We start from the raw sequence: 18,184 nt of genomic DNA on the forward strand, positions 1-18,184 counted from the left end.
CACTAGAATACAATCATTTGCAAATAACGGCAGTAAAAAAGTGGACAATAGGCTAGCATATGATTTGTTGTGAAACAGCTTGAACAACTTCACACACACACACACACACACACACACACACACACACACACACACACACACACACACACACAGCAGTGAGTATTCGTTGCACAGTAAAAAGTGTCTTCCAAATAACTTTCCCTTGGCTTCAATTGAAATGCAAACCATGTATACGTAAGCCATTTTCTATTCAAAGTTGAATAACAGTTTTCACAAATAACAGTATTTAAGTCATTCACTGCCATTCCCAAATTTATTCAGGAAATCAAAAGTGTGACATGCATAGCCATTCCTGAATTTGCTTGGGTTTTGGTCTTTCATGCGTGGGGTGCCGATAAGGCACTGGTCAGCCCCTGGCAATGTTTTTCCCTTCCATGAGGGGGCAGTTTTTCCCTTTCATGAGGGGGCAGCATTTGCCTTTTGTCCATGTCAGCACTTTGTTACAGCTTCAGCTGTTGTTAAAGCGCTATATAAATTAATATGTATGGATTGGATTGGATTTGCCTTTATTAGTCTCGCAGTGGAGAAATTTACATTTCACAGCAGCAAAGTTATGAAAGTAATGAAAGTAGAAAAACAAAATACAGGAGCTGCTGGAAAGGCAGCCACTCTCGCGGCGCCGTTTTGAAGTCTAAATAACAAAAAAAAACCTAAATAACAAATAAAATGACAGCACAAAGATACAGAGAGTCATTCATTCTTAAGCACTTTCTGTACCCTCTGTTACACGAAGCAGTTCCAGATGAACGAGGAGAGGGTCAAAGCGTCTCTTCACCAGTGGATCAGGGACATCATGGTGGAATGAGCACGACGACTACAAGCGAAATGTTGAAAGCAAACACGCAGCTCAGTCGCAGCTGTAATATATAATATATATATATTCAATATATATATGTAATATATATGCTTAGAATATCTTGTTTTCTATCCTTTCACCCCACCCCAACCCATCCCTTTTCAATTGCTTGCTGTGGACGAATAAAGGTATTCTGATTCTGATTCTGATATCCATTGATGAAAATGGATCGCATGGATCACATCTCTTCTCATAAATCTGATTCAATTCCAAGCCACGGCAGTTCCACATATGCATCAGCGCTTTGCGCTGATGCTCCTTTCATCTTATCGCGGGCTCCTCAAGCCGTGCATGCACCCATCCAGCCACAGACTGTCCAACAGCACCAACCTTTCCACTGATAAAAACGGGGCTGTGAAGATGCTGCCCATGACAGGCGCAAACATGCACAATGGCCCCAGAGCTGTCAAATGGCACCGACATTCCTCCCATTCAAAAACAGTACTGGCATATTCATGCTGCCGAAAAGGCGCAACCGCTCAGCACAATTTCCTCCTTGAGGAATGTCGTGGCCAAAAATGCTGAAAAACAATCAGTTTCCGTTCCACACGACGCACCCCAATACAAAGTGACAAAAAAAAACACAAATACAAGACAAAAAAAAACAACAAAAAAAGGCAAGGCTCATGAGTGCACTTGCTGACGACTGCCTACTCGGGCGCCATCTTCGACTCCTCCTCATATGTATTGTAAATTATTGTATTTTGTACAGCCACCCTCGTTTCAAGCTCAGCTAACTCCTGACCCATATAACTTAGGAATAAACGGTTTCTTTCTGATGAAAGACGAGAGTCTAAGGTTTCTAACACTCTTCAACGTTTATATAGTCCTGAAACTCAATATTCTGTGGGTCCTGCAATTTGAGTGAAAATGACAAAAACCCTGGCACAGAAGTGGACATCGTCTGGCAGTGAATGAGTTAATGTCCACTTTTGCTTGCTTTGTTTTCTGGCTCCGATCCTCTTACTCCAGTTGGTGGTGAGTCACAGAGTTGTGATTCTTCAAACCATTGAGCTGATTGTGAGCAGCAGGATAGACGTGATATCATACCCCAGGATCAAGAGCATCATCTCCTTGGCCTCTGATGAGATGACGCGTTCAAAGGTGACCACTGTGACATTATTATAATTTTTTTTTTACTTTGTGGGGCGATCGATAATCTATTCAGTGTGTTTCTGTTACACTAAGGAAGTTGTCCCAGACTGGCAGCAGGCAGCCAGTAACATTCTGGTAGCTGTTGGCAACAAACATATCAATGACATAATGGAGGAGATACTGAGCAAGTTTCAACCTGGAGTCTTGCCTCACTTTTTTGTGGTCCAGACGTTGGCCAACTTGTCTGATTCCAATGGTATGAAATCTTGCACATTCATTCGAAGTGAACTGCACTTTATTATTTGTATTCATTTTTAAACATGAAAAAGCCATCAATTTTCAGTTCCGTGTAAACACCATGTGCTCCTTTTTCCTCTAGTTTACGGCATGGCGCCTTTCCTAAATGCTATTCTTGGGACGATGTTGCCTATGTTGAGCCTGACCAAACAAGAAAACATGAAGTGGGTCTTCTCCTCCGGTAGGAACCGACTTTTATTTTCAAGTTTTTGATAGAATTGAACACCTTTCTGAAGGTGGATTGCTGCAGTAAATCTTCACTTTCATGTCTAACATAAAAGGAGTTCGGGAATATCAGTGTTTTTTTTACAACAGCAATAGTTGCATCTTTAAAATGATTGATGTCATTCTGTTCCTCTTTTTGTGGCTTTACTTCAGCTCTGCACCATTTCAGTGACAGTATCTTGGAGTACCTTGCCAATCTCGACAAGGCACCAGATCCCACAGTCAGGCAAGACACGTTCTCAAGTGAAATCTGTGCTGCGTTTGACATCCTTTTCAATAACTGGTTACAGAGCAGAGAATCGAAGGTAAGCTTACACGTTAGCTCCTGGAGGTTGGTCCAGCTGTTCAGTCATTTGCGCCCAGTATTTAACGTAAGGTGGGAAGCTGCATGCTACAGGCTTGCTTAATCAGAATCAGAATAATCTTTATTGCCAAGTATGTAGAACACGCAAGGAATTTGCCTTCGGTAGAACATGCTGCACTAGTATCATCATAAAAATGGAGGCACTATACAGTTATATTCCATCCATCCATCCATCCATCCATCTTCTGCCGCTTATTTGAATCATATTCATAACTGGATGTGTAACAAGGAAGCATATCCTCCGTATCTGAAGCCATTGTTTTGATTCACTAGCAATCCAAGACGTCTTGGCGTGACGTCACGAACTGGGGGCGGGGACTTTCTGAAAATGCCCAATTCGCAGCTCAATTTTTTTTTTGCAGATTTTGGACACTTTAAGTCATTTTTATTGGTGTTTTACATATGACTAAAAATATCATACTGCCTGTTTTGGGTATTTTAGATGCTATAAAATGTTCTTCTGATGTCAGTTAAAAAACAAAAAAGTGATGTCGGTTGTCCTTTAAGGATACAGTATTATGCAGAGGTGTATATATAACAATTTTCTAAATTAAATAATATTGACGCATGGGGAGGGCGTGAATTGTTTTCTTGTTCCTGGTAGGGGGTGGGGAGGCATGACAGGAAAATATTTGAGAAGCTCTGCAACAAAAAAAATGGCCTTATTGAGTTAAATGAAAGGTTGATCTTGCGAAAGTTGTGTGAGAATGTTAGAGAATGTTTTGACTTGCACCAGCTTTTGTTTGAAGTCACATTTTTCTAAAATGTCCCGTTCTCCTTCCGTCTTTCCTTCAGTTGAGGCTGACAGTAGCTGAAGCAGTGGGCTCAATGTGCCATCTGATGGCTAGCGATAAACTGGAGGAACACATCCCCAAGATCATCCCTGCTATTTTGTCCTTGTATAAGAAGAACAACGAGCACTACATCATTAGCAAGGTATCCAGTTACAACACCAGTAATTTTGGCTCTTAAGATTTAGAAGCAAGGCTCATGAATGATTAGACATTTTTTCTTTAAATTGTGATTAGGGATGGATATGAATGGTACCTTTCTTGGGACGGGCCCACTTGGGTCGATTTTACCGAGCGCCTATTTACATGAAATCCAATGTTTTGCCTGCATTATTTATTTACAATTCATTTTTAATCCATTGTTTGATTTTAAATTCATGATGTTGCTTTATTTGTCAAAAAGTAAATGTTCACTTATTTATTTTTAAATTTTATGATAGATTTAAAAAAAATATGTCCATAAACACATATAAGTATCAAAAATTGCCTTATCAGTTACTAGTACTCAACTCTACCAACACGCCTTCCTTGGAGGAAGCCGTGTCTGGGGACTCTGAGGTGGGCTCATCGATCTCTGTGGCTGAAGTCACCGAGGTGGTTAAAAAGCTCCTCTGTGGCAAGGCCCCGGGGGTGGATGAGATCCGACCGGATTTCCTAAAGGCTCTGGATGTTGTGGGGCTGTCCTGGCTGACACGCCTCTGCAACATTGCGTGGTTATCGGGGAAAGTGCCTCTGGATTGGCACATCGGGGTGGTGGTCCCCCTTTATTAAAAAGGGGGACCGGAGGGTGTGTTCCAACTACAGATGGATCACAATCCTCAGCCTCCCTAGAAAGTTCCCTGGAAGGTTCTAGAGGGGCGGGTCCGTTGGAAAGTCTAGCCTCAGATTGAGGAGGAACAGTGTGGTTTTCGTCCCGGCCGCGGAACAATGGACCAGCTCTACACCCTTAGCAGGGTCCTCGAGGGTGCATGGGAATTTGCCCAACCAGTCTACATGTGCTTTGTGGACTTGGAGAAAGCGTTTGACCGTGTCCCTCGTGAAGTTCGGTGGAGGGTGCTTCGGGAGTATGGGGTCCAGGAGCGCCTGATACGGGCCGTTCGGTCCCTATACGACCGATGTCAGAGTCTAGTTCGCATTGCCGGCAATAAGTCGGAATCGTTTCCAGTGAGGGTTGGGCTCCGCCAAGGCTGCCCTTTGTCACCGACTATGTTCATAACCTTTATGGACAGCCGAAGCGTTAAAGGTTTCCGTTTTGATGGCCTCAGTATAGCTGCTATACTGAGGCCATCAAAACGGAAACCTTCAACGCTTCAACCTTCAAGTGGAGCTCTCCAACTCTCTCTCGAGCGTTTTGCAGCCGAATGTAAAGCGGCTGGGATGAGAATCAGCCTCCAAATCTGAGACAATGGTTCTCAGTCGGAAAAGGGTGGAGTGCCCTCTCCGGGTCGGGAAGGAGATTTTGCCTCAAGTGGAGGAGTTTAAGTATCTGGGAGTGTTGTTCACGAATGACGGAGGTCGACAGGCGGATCGGTGCGGCGTCTGCTGTGATGCGGACTTTGTATCGATCTGTCGTGGTGAAGAGAGCTGAGCAAAAAAGCAAAGCTCTCAATCTACCGGTCGATCGACATCCCAACCCTCGTCTATGGGCACAAGCTATGGGTTGTGTCCGAAAGAACGAGATCCCGGATGAAAGCGGCCGAAATGAGCTTTCTCCGTAGGGTGTCCGAGCCGCTTGTCCTCCACATAGAGAGGAGCCAGATGAGGTGGCTCGGGCATCTGATTAGGACCCCCCCCAGGATGCCTCCCTGGTGAGGTGTTCCGACCATGCCTCACTGGCAGGAGACCCAGGGGACGACCCAGGACATGCTGGAGAGACTATGTCTCCCAGCTGGCCTGAGAACGCCTCGGGATCCACCAGGACGAGCTAGAAGAAGTGGCTGGGGAGAGGGAAGTCTGGGCTTCCCTACTGAAGCTGCTGCTCCCACGACCCGACTCCGGATAAGCGGCAGAAGATGGATGGATGGATGGTTACTAGTTACTGGGAATCCAAATCGAACCGATTCATATATGAAAGGTGCCCATCCCTAATTGTACAGACGCTCCCCATGTTACGATCATTCGTGTTACGAACGTTTTTGCGGGTACAATATGTCACAATATCTTTAGACAGAGATGCTGTAAATTAGATTGTGTATTGCGCGCCTTTTTCCGGCCAAGCTCGCTTGCGAATGGCTGCGTACTGCGCTTCACGCACACCCACGCACACAGGCATATTGGAGGTTTCAAGGGCTGGATGTTTACGCGACAGACACCAACGGTGACCAATCAGCGCCTGTCAATGCTGAAATGTGTCCAACGAGTTCAGGCCCATGATCTGCCAAGCTTGCTTACGATTGGCTGTGTAGAGTATGTGGGCCGGGAGGAAATCCCCCTTCCCAGTTGAGGCTCCGAGGAGAAAGCGATACATCACAAAACGTAATGGATGCTAGCACGTAATTCAGTAATTATGTGCCAGTAGCTTCAGTAATGGCTTACTGAAGACCCAAGGATATATGTTGTCGTACTACAGCAGGTGTGAATTTGTTTTATGACTGTTAAAGCGTTTGTGTTTAATACTTCCCCGTTCAGTTTGACTTAAAGGACAACCGACACCATTTTTTTGTTTCCTAACTGACATCAGAAAAACGTTTTATGGCATCTAAAATACCCAAAACACGCAGGCTGATATTTTTAGTCAAATGCAAAACACCAATAAAAATGACTTGAAGTGTCCCAAAACTGCCACAAATGAGCTTGAAACTGGGGAGATTCATAAAGTCCCGCCCTCTAGTTCGTGACGTCACGTCAGGAGACTCCTTCACAGGATCAAAACAATGGCTTCAAAGAGTTCAGATTCGGAGAAGATGCTTTATTGTTACTCGTCCAGTTAGGAATATGATTCAAATAGTTCTGAAGAGGAAAGCATAGATGTTTGGAATCAATTAAAGAAGTCCTTCCGTATCAATTTGAGCCGTCTGCAAGCGATGAAAGCGGTGAAGATCTGGACTCCGATGTAGCGTCCAGTATATAAAGCCGCTTATCAGAGCCGTAAAGCCGCCCATGATTGGTTAAAATCCGTGGTAGAAGACAGGGGTGGGTTCTACGCACACACACAAAGGAGACCGCCACACGAACATCAGATGTTGAGACGAGAGAGAGTTCCTCTCTCGACAGCGCTACAGAGTAAAAAAAATGACATGGTGGAAAGTGGATATTTGTCCGATCAGTTTGCTCCACTAATATGGCGATTGTTCTCTTTCACCAGTTGAGCTCACAGTTAGCATGCAGTGTGACTAAATTAGTAAACATGCATCAAACTTCCGCTATACAAGCGCCAAATCGCTAATAACTGGTTAGCTTCCTCGTTTGCCTCCGCTGGTGCTCGACTGCTCTGCTTTGTTGGAAATTGGCCAATTTGTCCGCTGGTAATTTGTGTAAACTTTCATCTTCCTTATGCGTGTTACCGCAATTGGCTGCGACACACAACGATTCACCATCACATTATTTATGTAGTTTTCCTTCTAATTTCGCGATCAGCTGTGTTTTCAGACGAAAAAAAGTACCCAAAATGCATTGTGTGTCGCTTTCTCAATCAGGGGCATTACAAATGTGACGTCACTTCGGGCATTGTCATCAACTCGAAAACAAGACTTTGATGAATATTCAACGCGAGTCGTAAAACGTAAAATATAGCTATATGCGGTGGAATCTTTGTAAAATGCGCTCAGTACAAGTCGTTTGAAGTGATTTAACAAATTATGGACGCAACTTGTCCGAAGGTGTCGGTTGTCCTTTAAACATACATTCCATACAAAATATAGTACTGAAGCAACTTACAAACAAATTAACCTTACGAACGACCGCTCAGAACATATCGTGTTTGCAAGGTGGGGAGTGTCTGTCCTGCTATTTGGTTACTTCTTTGCTAACAACTGTAACATAACAAATGTATACGTTAATGAAGTTGATAATTGACCAATTTTAAAGATATACATATTTTTGTAGTTGTCTTTCATCTCCCCTTTCATGCACAGAGTCTTTCCCATGTACTTGATGCTTCTGTGAATATGGGAAGCAGAGTGCTGGAGAGTCAACTGGACAGTCTCCTCTTTGCATTGCATCAGCAGGTAACATGGTTCACCAGAGCTGTTCAGTGTTTAATTTGTTCGTCTGAGATATGTGAAGGAAATATATCAGCAGTCACGAAAATAATTTCTTTGCATTGCATTGTCGCTCAGCTCTTCAATGTTCACAATTTTGCTAATCAATTACCGTTGAGGGGCAATTTACCGTATTATCTGCACTATAATGTAGACCCAAAAGCCTTCATTTTCTTCAAAAGACCTTTTATGCCGGTGCGCCTTATATTTGAAGTTATATTGAGCCATAACAAGTCTCACAAATTACTGTCAGCAGCCACCGACTCGATTTCCTCCTGTAGAAGATGTAGTGTGCGGTCCATGCTGGGATATATAAAACGTAAGCCGAGCCTCTATAACAGGGGTCGGCAACCTTTTTAACTAAGAGAGCCATAAAAGTAAAATATTTAGAAATGTTTTTCAGTGAGAGCCACACACACGCGAGCGCACGCGCAAACACACACACACACACGCACGACAACACGCACGCACGCGCGGCCACTTTTCAACAAAATGTCAGAATGTATTATTCAAAATAACTTCGTGACAGTACTCACTGTTAACACGTTTTTAACATGAATGGTTTTCCGTTCCTCATGATTGGTAAAAATCCCCCAAAAAACGATCGGAATGAAAGTCAACTTGCCGGGTCCACAGGCGAAGTTACTGCTAGCTAGCCTGCACACGGCTCATTAGCTTCCACACTTGCTATCTGCAATATATTTCTCGCAGAAGTATATTGATGCTAACATTAACATGGGGCTTGTTAAAATATCACTGACATTCGACTGTTTCATCGACGTTATTTAATTGCAAATTGGAATCGCGAATCCTCCGGTGCATTCAAGCTGGAGTGTACTAGTCATTTTTTTAACTCGTTGGGCTCATTTAAAGGGGCGTTTACCTGTTTCAACATGACGGCCAGTATCATCCAATCAAAATTGCGCTTTCCGCCAACCTAGGTCAGTGTCATCCAATCAAAATTGTGCTTTCCGCCAACTGCAGCCTCAAGAGGAAATGAACGGCGAAAAAGCGAGAATATGTATTTAATTTTATCGGCAAGCCATATGGAATCATCAAAAGAGCTATATATCGCTCGCAAGCCATAGGTTCCCGACCCCTGCTCTATAATGTGGTGTGCCTTATATATGGAAAAAGTATCTAAATATGTCATTAATTGGAGGTATGCCTTATAATCTGGTATGCCTGATACAGTGATACCTCGTTTTACGAACGCTTTAGCTAGCGAACCTTTCGGTTTACGAACGTTAAATTCGCGAGAATATAATCTTGGCATATGAACTATTTTTCAGGAAACACACGTAGCGGCACAATTAGTGATGTGTCGTTCGCAAACGAGCCGGTTCTTGGGGCTCCTAACAAGGGACTGGATTGGTCAAGAGCAGTGGTTAGGAGGGAGGGGACACACGCAGCAGGACACACGCAGCAGTAAATGGGGGGAGGGATTACAGAAACACAGAGCTGCAGAAGAACAGGAGAGGCAGACGACAGAGCTTGAAACAAAAAAAACAAAAGTGAAAAGGACACAGTAAAATTTTGACTTTTTTCAACTTTAATAATAATAATAATCATAATAATAATACATTACATTTTAAGCGCCTTTCAAACCTCTCAAGGACACTTCACAGTCACAGACAAGCATAGGTACTATAATAAATAAAATACAGTCACAAGTAGAATACAATAAATAAAATACAATTATAAATAGAAACAAAAAAGAGAGCTACACAGAAAATGCAATATTAGAGGTGGGTTTATTGATAATAATAATAATAAATAATAATAATAAATAATAATAATACATTTGTAAGCGCCTTTCAAAACTCTCAAGGACACTTTACAGTCACAGGATATTTTTTCTGCGGGTGAGCAGCGGCAGGCACATGCGCCAGCGTTCAATCAATCCAGAGTACAGACTGCAGAGAAAAGACAAGCAAAGGAACCGGCTATTAATGAAGTTTCTAGTGTTCCTGCATCTGTTGCTGTTGCAATCTCAACTTCCAAGATGTACAACCCAGAGCTCTGTCACGTTCCGACAATGACAGTGGCAGCTGACGAGTGGGAACGTAGGGAGTGGTGGTGGAGCGCCAAGCAGGTACAGAGGCGTTGGTGCAGGCAGAAGATTTATGAACAGAAAGCGCAGGTCCAAGAAGACACGGACCCGGTAAACGGTTTGCAAAACAAAAGTGAAAAAAACAGAAAGGCTAGTGGGCGGGCGGCGGCAATCCACCCAGCCACACTAACAAAATAAAAGGCACACGAGGGTGCAAAACAGCATACAATCGTGGCTAGACAAATCTCGGGCGAAGCAACTCATGTACTGAATTAAAGTTCAAGGTACGGGCCAGGCGCGGGACGACGTATCTTCCGACGCTGGGTAAGTGCCGGCGTTGGGTTTAAATGTCCAACAGTCGGTGATGAGGGAATTGACAGCAGCTGGCAGACGTCAGGAGCGGAGGCCCCGCCCCGCTGTCAACTCGCTCATGACAAACACTCATGACAAACACTTTATGCAAAAAGCTATCCATTCCATCAAGGCATCAATGACCATCACAAAGGTAAATAAAACAACTTTATTGTACAGTACAGTTTATTTCTTTAATTACAATACCACAGCACATTATTATACATAAAATAAGGTATAGTGTGTGTGTAGTTTTAAGTCTTATTTAGTTGAAAATTATTTTTTATGGGGACCTGGGAACAGATTATTCACATTTTAATGGTTTCCTAAGGGAAATTAATGTTTGTAATACAAAATTTTCGCCTTACGCTTTCTGGGAACCAATTAAATTCATAAGCCAAGGTCTCACTATATATGGAAAAAGCTTGAAACAATTTTTAATACCCCAAACATCGGCACCTGAAGCACGGTTTTCATTGACCAATACAACTACAAAAATATAACGAAGAGGTTGAATGCAGAGCTGTAAACTGTAGAACGTTTTAGAATTAAAATATCCTGTTGTTCTTCTTTTCCTTTCGGCTTTTCCCTTCAATGGGTCGCCACAGCAAATCAGTGTCCTCCATCTTTAGTGGTTTGATCCGCATGTTTGTTTTGGCCAAGCTTTTACGTCTGATGCCCTTCCTGTTGTTCAATTCAAATTTATAACACAATCATATTGTCAGTTGACTTCATACTCGTACAAGTTTTGAAATTGTTCATTGTTAAAATGAAGACACGTCATGAGCAAACAGTAAATATGGTAAACTATAGTAAATGTGTACATATATGTTGGGCCCTAAATGACTTTACGGTTACATCACTCACAGACTGTCATACCCAAATTCAGTCGCAGCGGGTTGTTTACATCCGTGGTTTTGTCTTTGATCCTCTCCTCTTTCATCTAGAACTGCTTCATGTCATCACAAAGAGGGTACAGCAAGCCCTGAAGAGTGTGTCTTTGTGTTGTCATATTATTTATTTATGTTGTTGTTTTGTTTTTCCCAAGATGGCGGCGCGTGAACACGCAGCGGCTCCCCTCTCCTGGCAAATTGGCGTTTTCATGTTTATTATGTTAAAGTTATTATAAGTGCCTTGCACGCTGGGTCTGAGAGGACAGTAATTTCATCTGTGCTGTATGTCATGCATATTAGCATATTTGACAATAAAGCTGACTTTGACTTTGACTTTACAAGTGCATTCAGGCTTGTGTTGAGCACCACAATCACAGTCAGGTTGCTACTCTTGTCCGGGTGCTTCAAAGCTGTCGACCATCGAATGAGACGGATCTACCGGTAACTATTTTATATTGAGGTCATGCTAACACATAGAGCATGCATAAGCAAACTCGTGCGTGCCAAACAAACATTATATTTTCATATCAAGGAAAGGACCTCAATCTAGTGTCCTCCGGGCCGCGAATTCGAGATCCCAGCTTTACACCCATAGACCATTGGTTTTGGTAACCGTAAACATATAAGAATCTTAAACTTTTTTCTATTTAAGCCCCCATTATAATAACCCTCCACAATTTGAGTTTTAATTCTCGAAAAAAAATAATTCCTGGGATTTTACGATATATGACCATTTGTAGTTTTGAGTGTCAGTGTTTGAGGTGCAAAACAAGTCAAAATACCGACTCACAAACTGCAGCGCAAATGCACTTATTGTTAGATTTGATGTTCACAATTAACAATGCTGTGCCTTTATCCTTCAGTGTGATGATTTCTCCCCTATTTTATGATTGTTGTCTGTGCCTTTTTTAACTTTTACAATTTTAGAGAGTGTGTAGAAGTGTGAAAAGCAACAATGTTTTTCTCTCCTCAGGTGTCCACCTCTGTTGATTACAGTAACCCTCATACAGTCAAGAACCATAATGAGGTTCTTCGTTGCTTCAGTCTTTTAGGTAGTGAAACATTTTTCCTGGTTTGTTTTTTTGGATTAATGTTATACAAACAATTGTGATTATCTGCTGTAAAGGTTTTATTTCTATTGAGTCACAAGAACAATTACGCGATGTAACTATAATTGGCGTCAGACATGATGTCCTTTGAGGATAATCATATTAACTAAGCCATTGAATCATTTATTTTTTTTTATACTATTTTAGTCGCAGTTTATGGAATTTGATGCTTGATTATCTTTTCACTTAATTCTCCTATTCCAGCAAACACATTCCCCGATCGAGTGGTAATGTTTGTTCTTCAGAGGCTTGAAAACAGTAATGAACGGAGTAGATTTGGCTCCCTGGCTGTCCTGCGTCACCTCATCAACTCTTGCAGTGAGCAAATACACACGCCATATTAATACCTCATTGATCCCATTCACATTTTTATTTAAGAGAGGACCATTTTTAAATTGCAGTATGTGTTCAACAGTTTCATGCAAAAACTCTGGTGTGGTGCTTGTGGGCGCGCGTGCGCCTCACCGTGGGAAGGTTCTGAGTTCATATTTTAACTCAGTCTTGTGTGGGGTTTTGCATATTCTATGCTTCTGCTCACGTTACATAAACCTGCTTATCGAGTGAAGTGAAGACTCAAAATTATGCCCGGGTATGAATGTTAGTGCACATCACAGATTTCTCAGGTGTATCCACCCAAATTCAGCAGAGATCGGCTCCATCTCTAATATGACTTTATTGAGATATGAATATGTGTATAGACTGGATGGATGAATGGATAGAAGTGTTCTGCACTTCTTATACAACGTCCATGATTGTTTATGAGATGATCTGATACTAGTGTATACGCATGCAGCCTCCATGATGGAGAGTAAGAAGCTTCTGATTCTCGCCAGCATTAGGCAACCAATGGCTGACCACAGTAACAAGGTAACATATGAATGGATTCATGAATGCTGATTGTCATCTAGACAACCATTAACTCTATTTCTGGATTTAGGTTAAGAAGCGCGTTGTCCAGGTTATCAGTGCAATGGCTCATCATGGTTACCTGGAGTTGGATGGGGGCGAGCTACTAGTGCGATTCATCGTGCAACACTGTTCATTACCGGACACATATCAGGTATTTTTCATTTTTTTAAATGAAGCTGGACACATTTAAAGGATTGGATTGGATTGGATTGGATTGGATATGCCTTTATTAGTCTCACAGTGGAGAAATTTACATTTCACAGCAGCAAAGTGATGAAAGGAATGAAAGTAGAAAAACGAAATACATGAGCTGCTGGAAAGGCAGCCACTCTCGCGGCGCCGTCTTGAAGTCAAAAGAACAAAAAAAAAAAAAACTAAATAACAAATAATATGACAGCATAGAGACAATATGACAAAACAAAGACACAGAGAGACATTCATTCTTCAGGACTTGCTGTACCCTCTTTGTGATGACATGAAACAGTTCTAGATGAAAGAGGAGAGGATCAAAGCGTCTTTCCACCAGTGGATCAGGGACATCATGGTGGAATGTGCACGTCGACTACAAGCTAAATGTTGAAACAACAACCGACATCACTTTTTTGTTTCTTAACTGACATCAGAAAAATGTTTTATAGCATCTAAAATATCCAAAACACGCAGTATGATATTTTTATTCAAAATAAAAATGACTTAAAGTGTCCAAAATCTGCAAAAAATTGAGCTGCGAATTGCTCATTTTCAGAAAGTCCCGCCCCGAGTTCGTGACGTCACGCCAAGACGTCTTGCATTGCTGGAGAATTAAAACAATGGCTTCAGATTCGAAGAATATGCTTTCTTGTTACACATCCAGTTATGAATATGATTCAAATAGTTCTGAAGAGGAAAGCATACATGTTTGCAATCGATTAAAGAATTTATTCCGTGTCATTTTGAGGCAAACGGGCGGGGGGGGAATGTCGCACCCAAAAATGGCTACCGCTGTTCTGAGGAATGAATCAGCCCGTTTCCACAGGCTGATAAATTCCTTCCATGGAGCTTGGGCGCCCTCTTCTGGCAGGTTTTGGGTGCAACACAAGGTTTTCAAACCAAACAATACAGCAAAATACATTGACGTGATGGAAGGACCGCTACAATACGTCTTTTTTACGGTCAGGGGGCAGTCCTTTAGTGACATCACGTACGGACTCGTCACCAACTCAAAAACAAGACTTCCTGAATATTCAGCGCGAGTCTTAAAAGGTAAAATATAGCTATATGCGGTGGAATCTTATTAAAATACGCTCAGTAGAAGCCATTTTACAAATTATGGACACAACTTGTCCGGAGATGTCGGTTCTCCTTTAAGTATTTCATATATGTACAGTCCCCTCCACAAATATTGGACTGGCCAGATCATTTAATTTATTTTTGTTGGATACTTGGGCTTTCGATGAAACAATGAATGGCAGACGAATGTTCAGACTTCTAACCCTAATTTCATAATATTTGCATATGGATATACATACCTGCCAACTACTCTGGTTTTGCCGTACAAACTATGGTTTTCATTATCCCATTCCGGGTTACGTGTTAATACTGAAAATTACGGTTTCCAATAAAAACAGTGAATCAAAAATTGTCAAAATGGTAAGTACTCAAACTTCAGTCAAAACATGAGAACAGGCGATCGGCACAGTGCCAGATGTCAGCTTTCTTTAGATGAATTGTGCATGCGCGTGGTACAGGTCTTTCCTGGAATCCAGAGTGACAGCTCGTTCCTGCAATTGAGACTCAAGAGTTAGCATCGTTCTTAGCATTGTCATGTAATGGCATCTGCCGGATAAAAATTAACAAAAAGTGTGAAAAGTAAAAGTAAAATTACAGTCGTTTCGTGAGAAATACTCCCAAGCATTTCCAGGAGTTATACTTCAGTCAAGAAAATTTGAAAATTACGCGAGTTTGAGTTAAAGTCACACTCGTGTCAACCTTGACTAATAGCTGCCCGTATAAATGATTACAATTCCCGTATAAAAGTGGTCGTACGCCGTACATTATTTGAAATGATAAAAAACTCTAAGAAGCGGAAATGCAGACAGCTTACTGCTCATGTGCACGTTATGTTTTCATCAATCTGACCATACGCAGCGATAAGTAAATATATAAATACGATTGAGGATTACTTTTGCTGGTTTGCCATGACATTAGTGGCAAACGGCGGCAGCATTGTTGTTGGCTACCAGCAGTTGAGACGAACTGGATGTGATCCAAAATGTTCTATGTAACATCGGTTCACAATTAAAAACAAATCCCGGATAAAATTTGTAGTATGCCATACATTATTTGAAATGATAAACGTGTACAATACGGGGAAAACGTATGAGTTGACAGGTCAGGAGTTTGATAGCTATTTTTGTCAATTGAATGGAGGTTAAATGTGCATATTTGAAGTTCCTAATATCCATCCATCCATTTTTCCGTACCACTTATTCCTCATTGGGGTCGTGGGGGGTGCTGGAGCCTATCTCAGTTGTCTTTGGGCACGAGGCGGGGGACACCCTGAATTGATTTCCAGCCAATCACAGGGCACACAAAGACATACAACAGTCACTCTCACACTCACACATAGGGACAATGTGGAGTGGCCAATCTGCCTGCCATGCATGTTTTTGGAGTGTGGGAGGAAACCGGAGGTCCCGGAGAAAACCCACGCAGGCCCGGGGAGAACATGCAAACGCCACACAGGGAGGCTGGACCGGGACGTGACCCAGCGACCTCTGCACTGTGAAGCCGACGTGCTAACCTGTACGCAGCCCAGTTCCTAATAATGTCTTCCAATTCATTGTACTTTTCAAATAAGATTAAATGTTTGGTTGATTGCACTATTGCAATATTTCTGGTTTGTTTTCTTATAATAGTAGCAAACATGATATTTTCATGATTGATGAGTTGAAATATAGGTATTTTTTCACAAGTATACATTGATCAACATTTGTATGGTGTTTTAGCCTCATTTTAAGTTGCTGTAATATTAAAAATTGTTTGGCTTCAGGGGGCTAAAGCCCTCGACCGACCGGGACCTGCACTCCCTGGACCGCGACATATCACTAGGCTTTTCTGGTTTCAAATTTTGGCAGGCATAGATACAGAGCAAGGTCAATCCATTTGTTTTTGCTGTACACCGAAGACATTTGGGTGTCAAATCAAAAGATAAACATGAGATGTGTGTTCAAAGGTCCAGCTTTTATTTCAGTGTATTTATCTTTACATCTAGAAAGGTTTCTTCAGCCGTCATCTGTACTTCTTTGAAGGTGTCGGACGTTTCGCGTCTTATCCAAGAAACTTTGTCAGCAAACTAAAGTTTTACTGGTAGTTTAGGCCCTATATATATATATCAAAGTCAAAGTCAGCTTTATTGTCAAACGTGCTAATATGCATGACATACAGCACAAATGAAATTAATGTCCTCTCGGACCCAGCGTGCAAGACATGCAAGGCACTTATAACGTGGCCAAAAGACATACAATTGACAACAGACAATACTTGTAATTTCTGTATGTAAAGTGAGGTAGTGTCATCTGGAAAGTGAGGCAGTGCCGTATGTAAAGTGAGGAAGTGACGTACATAAAGTGACGTAATGTAGTATTGCAAAAACAAACAACAAGAAAGGGTTGAAGTGAGGTCTTGCAGAAAAAAATGAGGAAGAACAAAAAAATAGAGTTCAGGATGATCGTACAGCATGTAGCGTGTACTCAGAGTTCGGTGAGTGTGGCAGTGGGAAGTGGCAGGCTGGGCAAGGCTGGGAGGGAGTTGAGTCTCCGGACTGCCTGGTGGCAGAAACTGTCCTTGAGCCTGCTGGTCTTGGCTCGGAGACTCTGCAGTCTCCTACCTGATGGCAGCAGGCTGAAGAGGCTGTTGGAGGGGTGTGTGGGATCGCCAGCGATCCTGATGGCTCTGCGGGTGAGGCGGGTGTTGTAGATGTCCTGAAGAGGGGGGAGAGAGACACCGATGATCTTCTCAGCTGTCCTCACGATGCGCTGCAGAGTCTTACGGCAGGACACGGTGCAGTCGCCGTACCACACGGTGATACAGCTGGTCAGGATGCTCTCGATGGTACCGCGGTAGAAGGAGGTTGTGATGAGGGTCGGGGCTCCAACTCTTAAGCTTGCGGAGGAAGTACATGCGCTGGTGGGATCTCTTGGCGATTGATGCCGTGTTGTGGCTCCAGGACAGGTCTTCGGATATGTGCACTCCCAGGAACTTGGTGCTGCTCACTCTCTCCACTGCAGCACCGTCGATGGTTAGTGGAGCATGCTGGGGGCGCACTCTCCTGAAGTCCACAACAATCTCCTTCGTCTTCTCCACATTCAGACGGAGATTGTTGTCCTTGCACCACGTGGCCAGGCGGCTGACCTCGTCCCTGTAGGCTGTCTCCTCGTCGTTGTTGATGAGGCCCACCACAGTCGTGTCACCCGCAAACTTTATGAAGAGGTTGGAGCTGGGTGATGATGTTGAGCAGTCGTGCGTGAGCAGAGTGAAGAGGAGGGGGCTCAGCACACACCCCTGGGGGGCCCCTGTGTTCAGCGTGATGGTGCTGGAAGTGTTGTCGCCAACTCTGACTGCCTGTGGTCTCCCCGTCAGGAAGTCCAGCAGCCAGTTACACAGGCAGGTGCTGATCCCCAGTTTGCTCAGTTTATCGGTGAGCTGTTGGGGGATGATTGTGTTGAATGCTGAGCTGAAGTCGATGAACAGCATTCTGACGTAGGAGTCTCTGGTCTCCAGGTGGGTGAGCGCTGTGTGGAGAGCAGTGGAGATGGCATCATCGGTAGAGCGGTTGGGCCGATATGCAAACTGGAAGGGGTTATGGTTGGGGGGGAGGGCAGCCTTGATGTGGTTCATAACTAGCCGCTTGAAGCACTAGTTATTGTGGCAGGTTGGGGACGACTTCTTAGGGACCGGGATAATGGTGGTGGCTTTGAGGCACGTGGGCACAACAGCCTGGC

At 43.0% G+C, this 18,184-nt stretch overlaps 1 protein-coding gene across 6 annotated transcripts in view; it reads left to right on the plus strand.

Moving 5' to 3' along the window:
- mroh1 (maestro heat-like repeat family member 1) overlaps positions 1 to 18,184 on the plus strand; it is a 90,869-nt gene that overhangs the window by 10,937 nt on the left and 61,748 nt on the right. For all 6 annotated transcript variants that reach the window (XR_016115387.1, XR_016115388.1, XR_016115389.1 and 3 more), the window contains exons 4-13: positions 1,889 to 2,020; positions 2,105 to 2,267; positions 2,391 to 2,489; positions 2,687 to 2,838; positions 3,693 to 3,833; positions 7,762 to 7,854; positions 12,158 to 12,236; positions 12,498 to 12,611; positions 13,087 to 13,160; positions 13,231 to 13,353. Coding sequence is in view for 3 of the 6 variants with exons in the window: in XM_088999258.1 (XP_088855384.1) it covers positions 1,889 to 2,020; positions 2,105 to 2,267; positions 2,391 to 2,489; positions 2,687 to 2,838; positions 3,693 to 3,833; positions 7,762 to 7,854; positions 12,158 to 12,236; positions 12,498 to 12,611; positions 13,087 to 13,160; positions 13,231 to 13,353 (1,170 nt within the window). In the remaining 3 variants the exon portion in view is untranslated. The remainder of the gene's footprint in view (positions 1 to 1,888; positions 2,021 to 2,104; positions 2,268 to 2,390; positions 2,490 to 2,686; positions 2,839 to 3,692; positions 3,834 to 7,761; positions 7,855 to 12,157; positions 12,237 to 12,497; positions 12,612 to 13,086; positions 13,161 to 13,230; positions 13,354 to 18,184) is intronic.

The sequence above is a fragment of the Hippocampus bargibanti genome, linkage group LG06 (assembly GCF_051943395.1).
Source record: "Hippocampus bargibanti isolate YZ-2025 linkage group LG06, ASM5194339v1, whole genome shotgun sequence".
Classification (NCBI taxonomy): Eukaryota; Metazoa; Chordata; class Actinopteri; order Syngnathiformes; family Syngnathidae; genus Hippocampus; species Hippocampus bargibanti.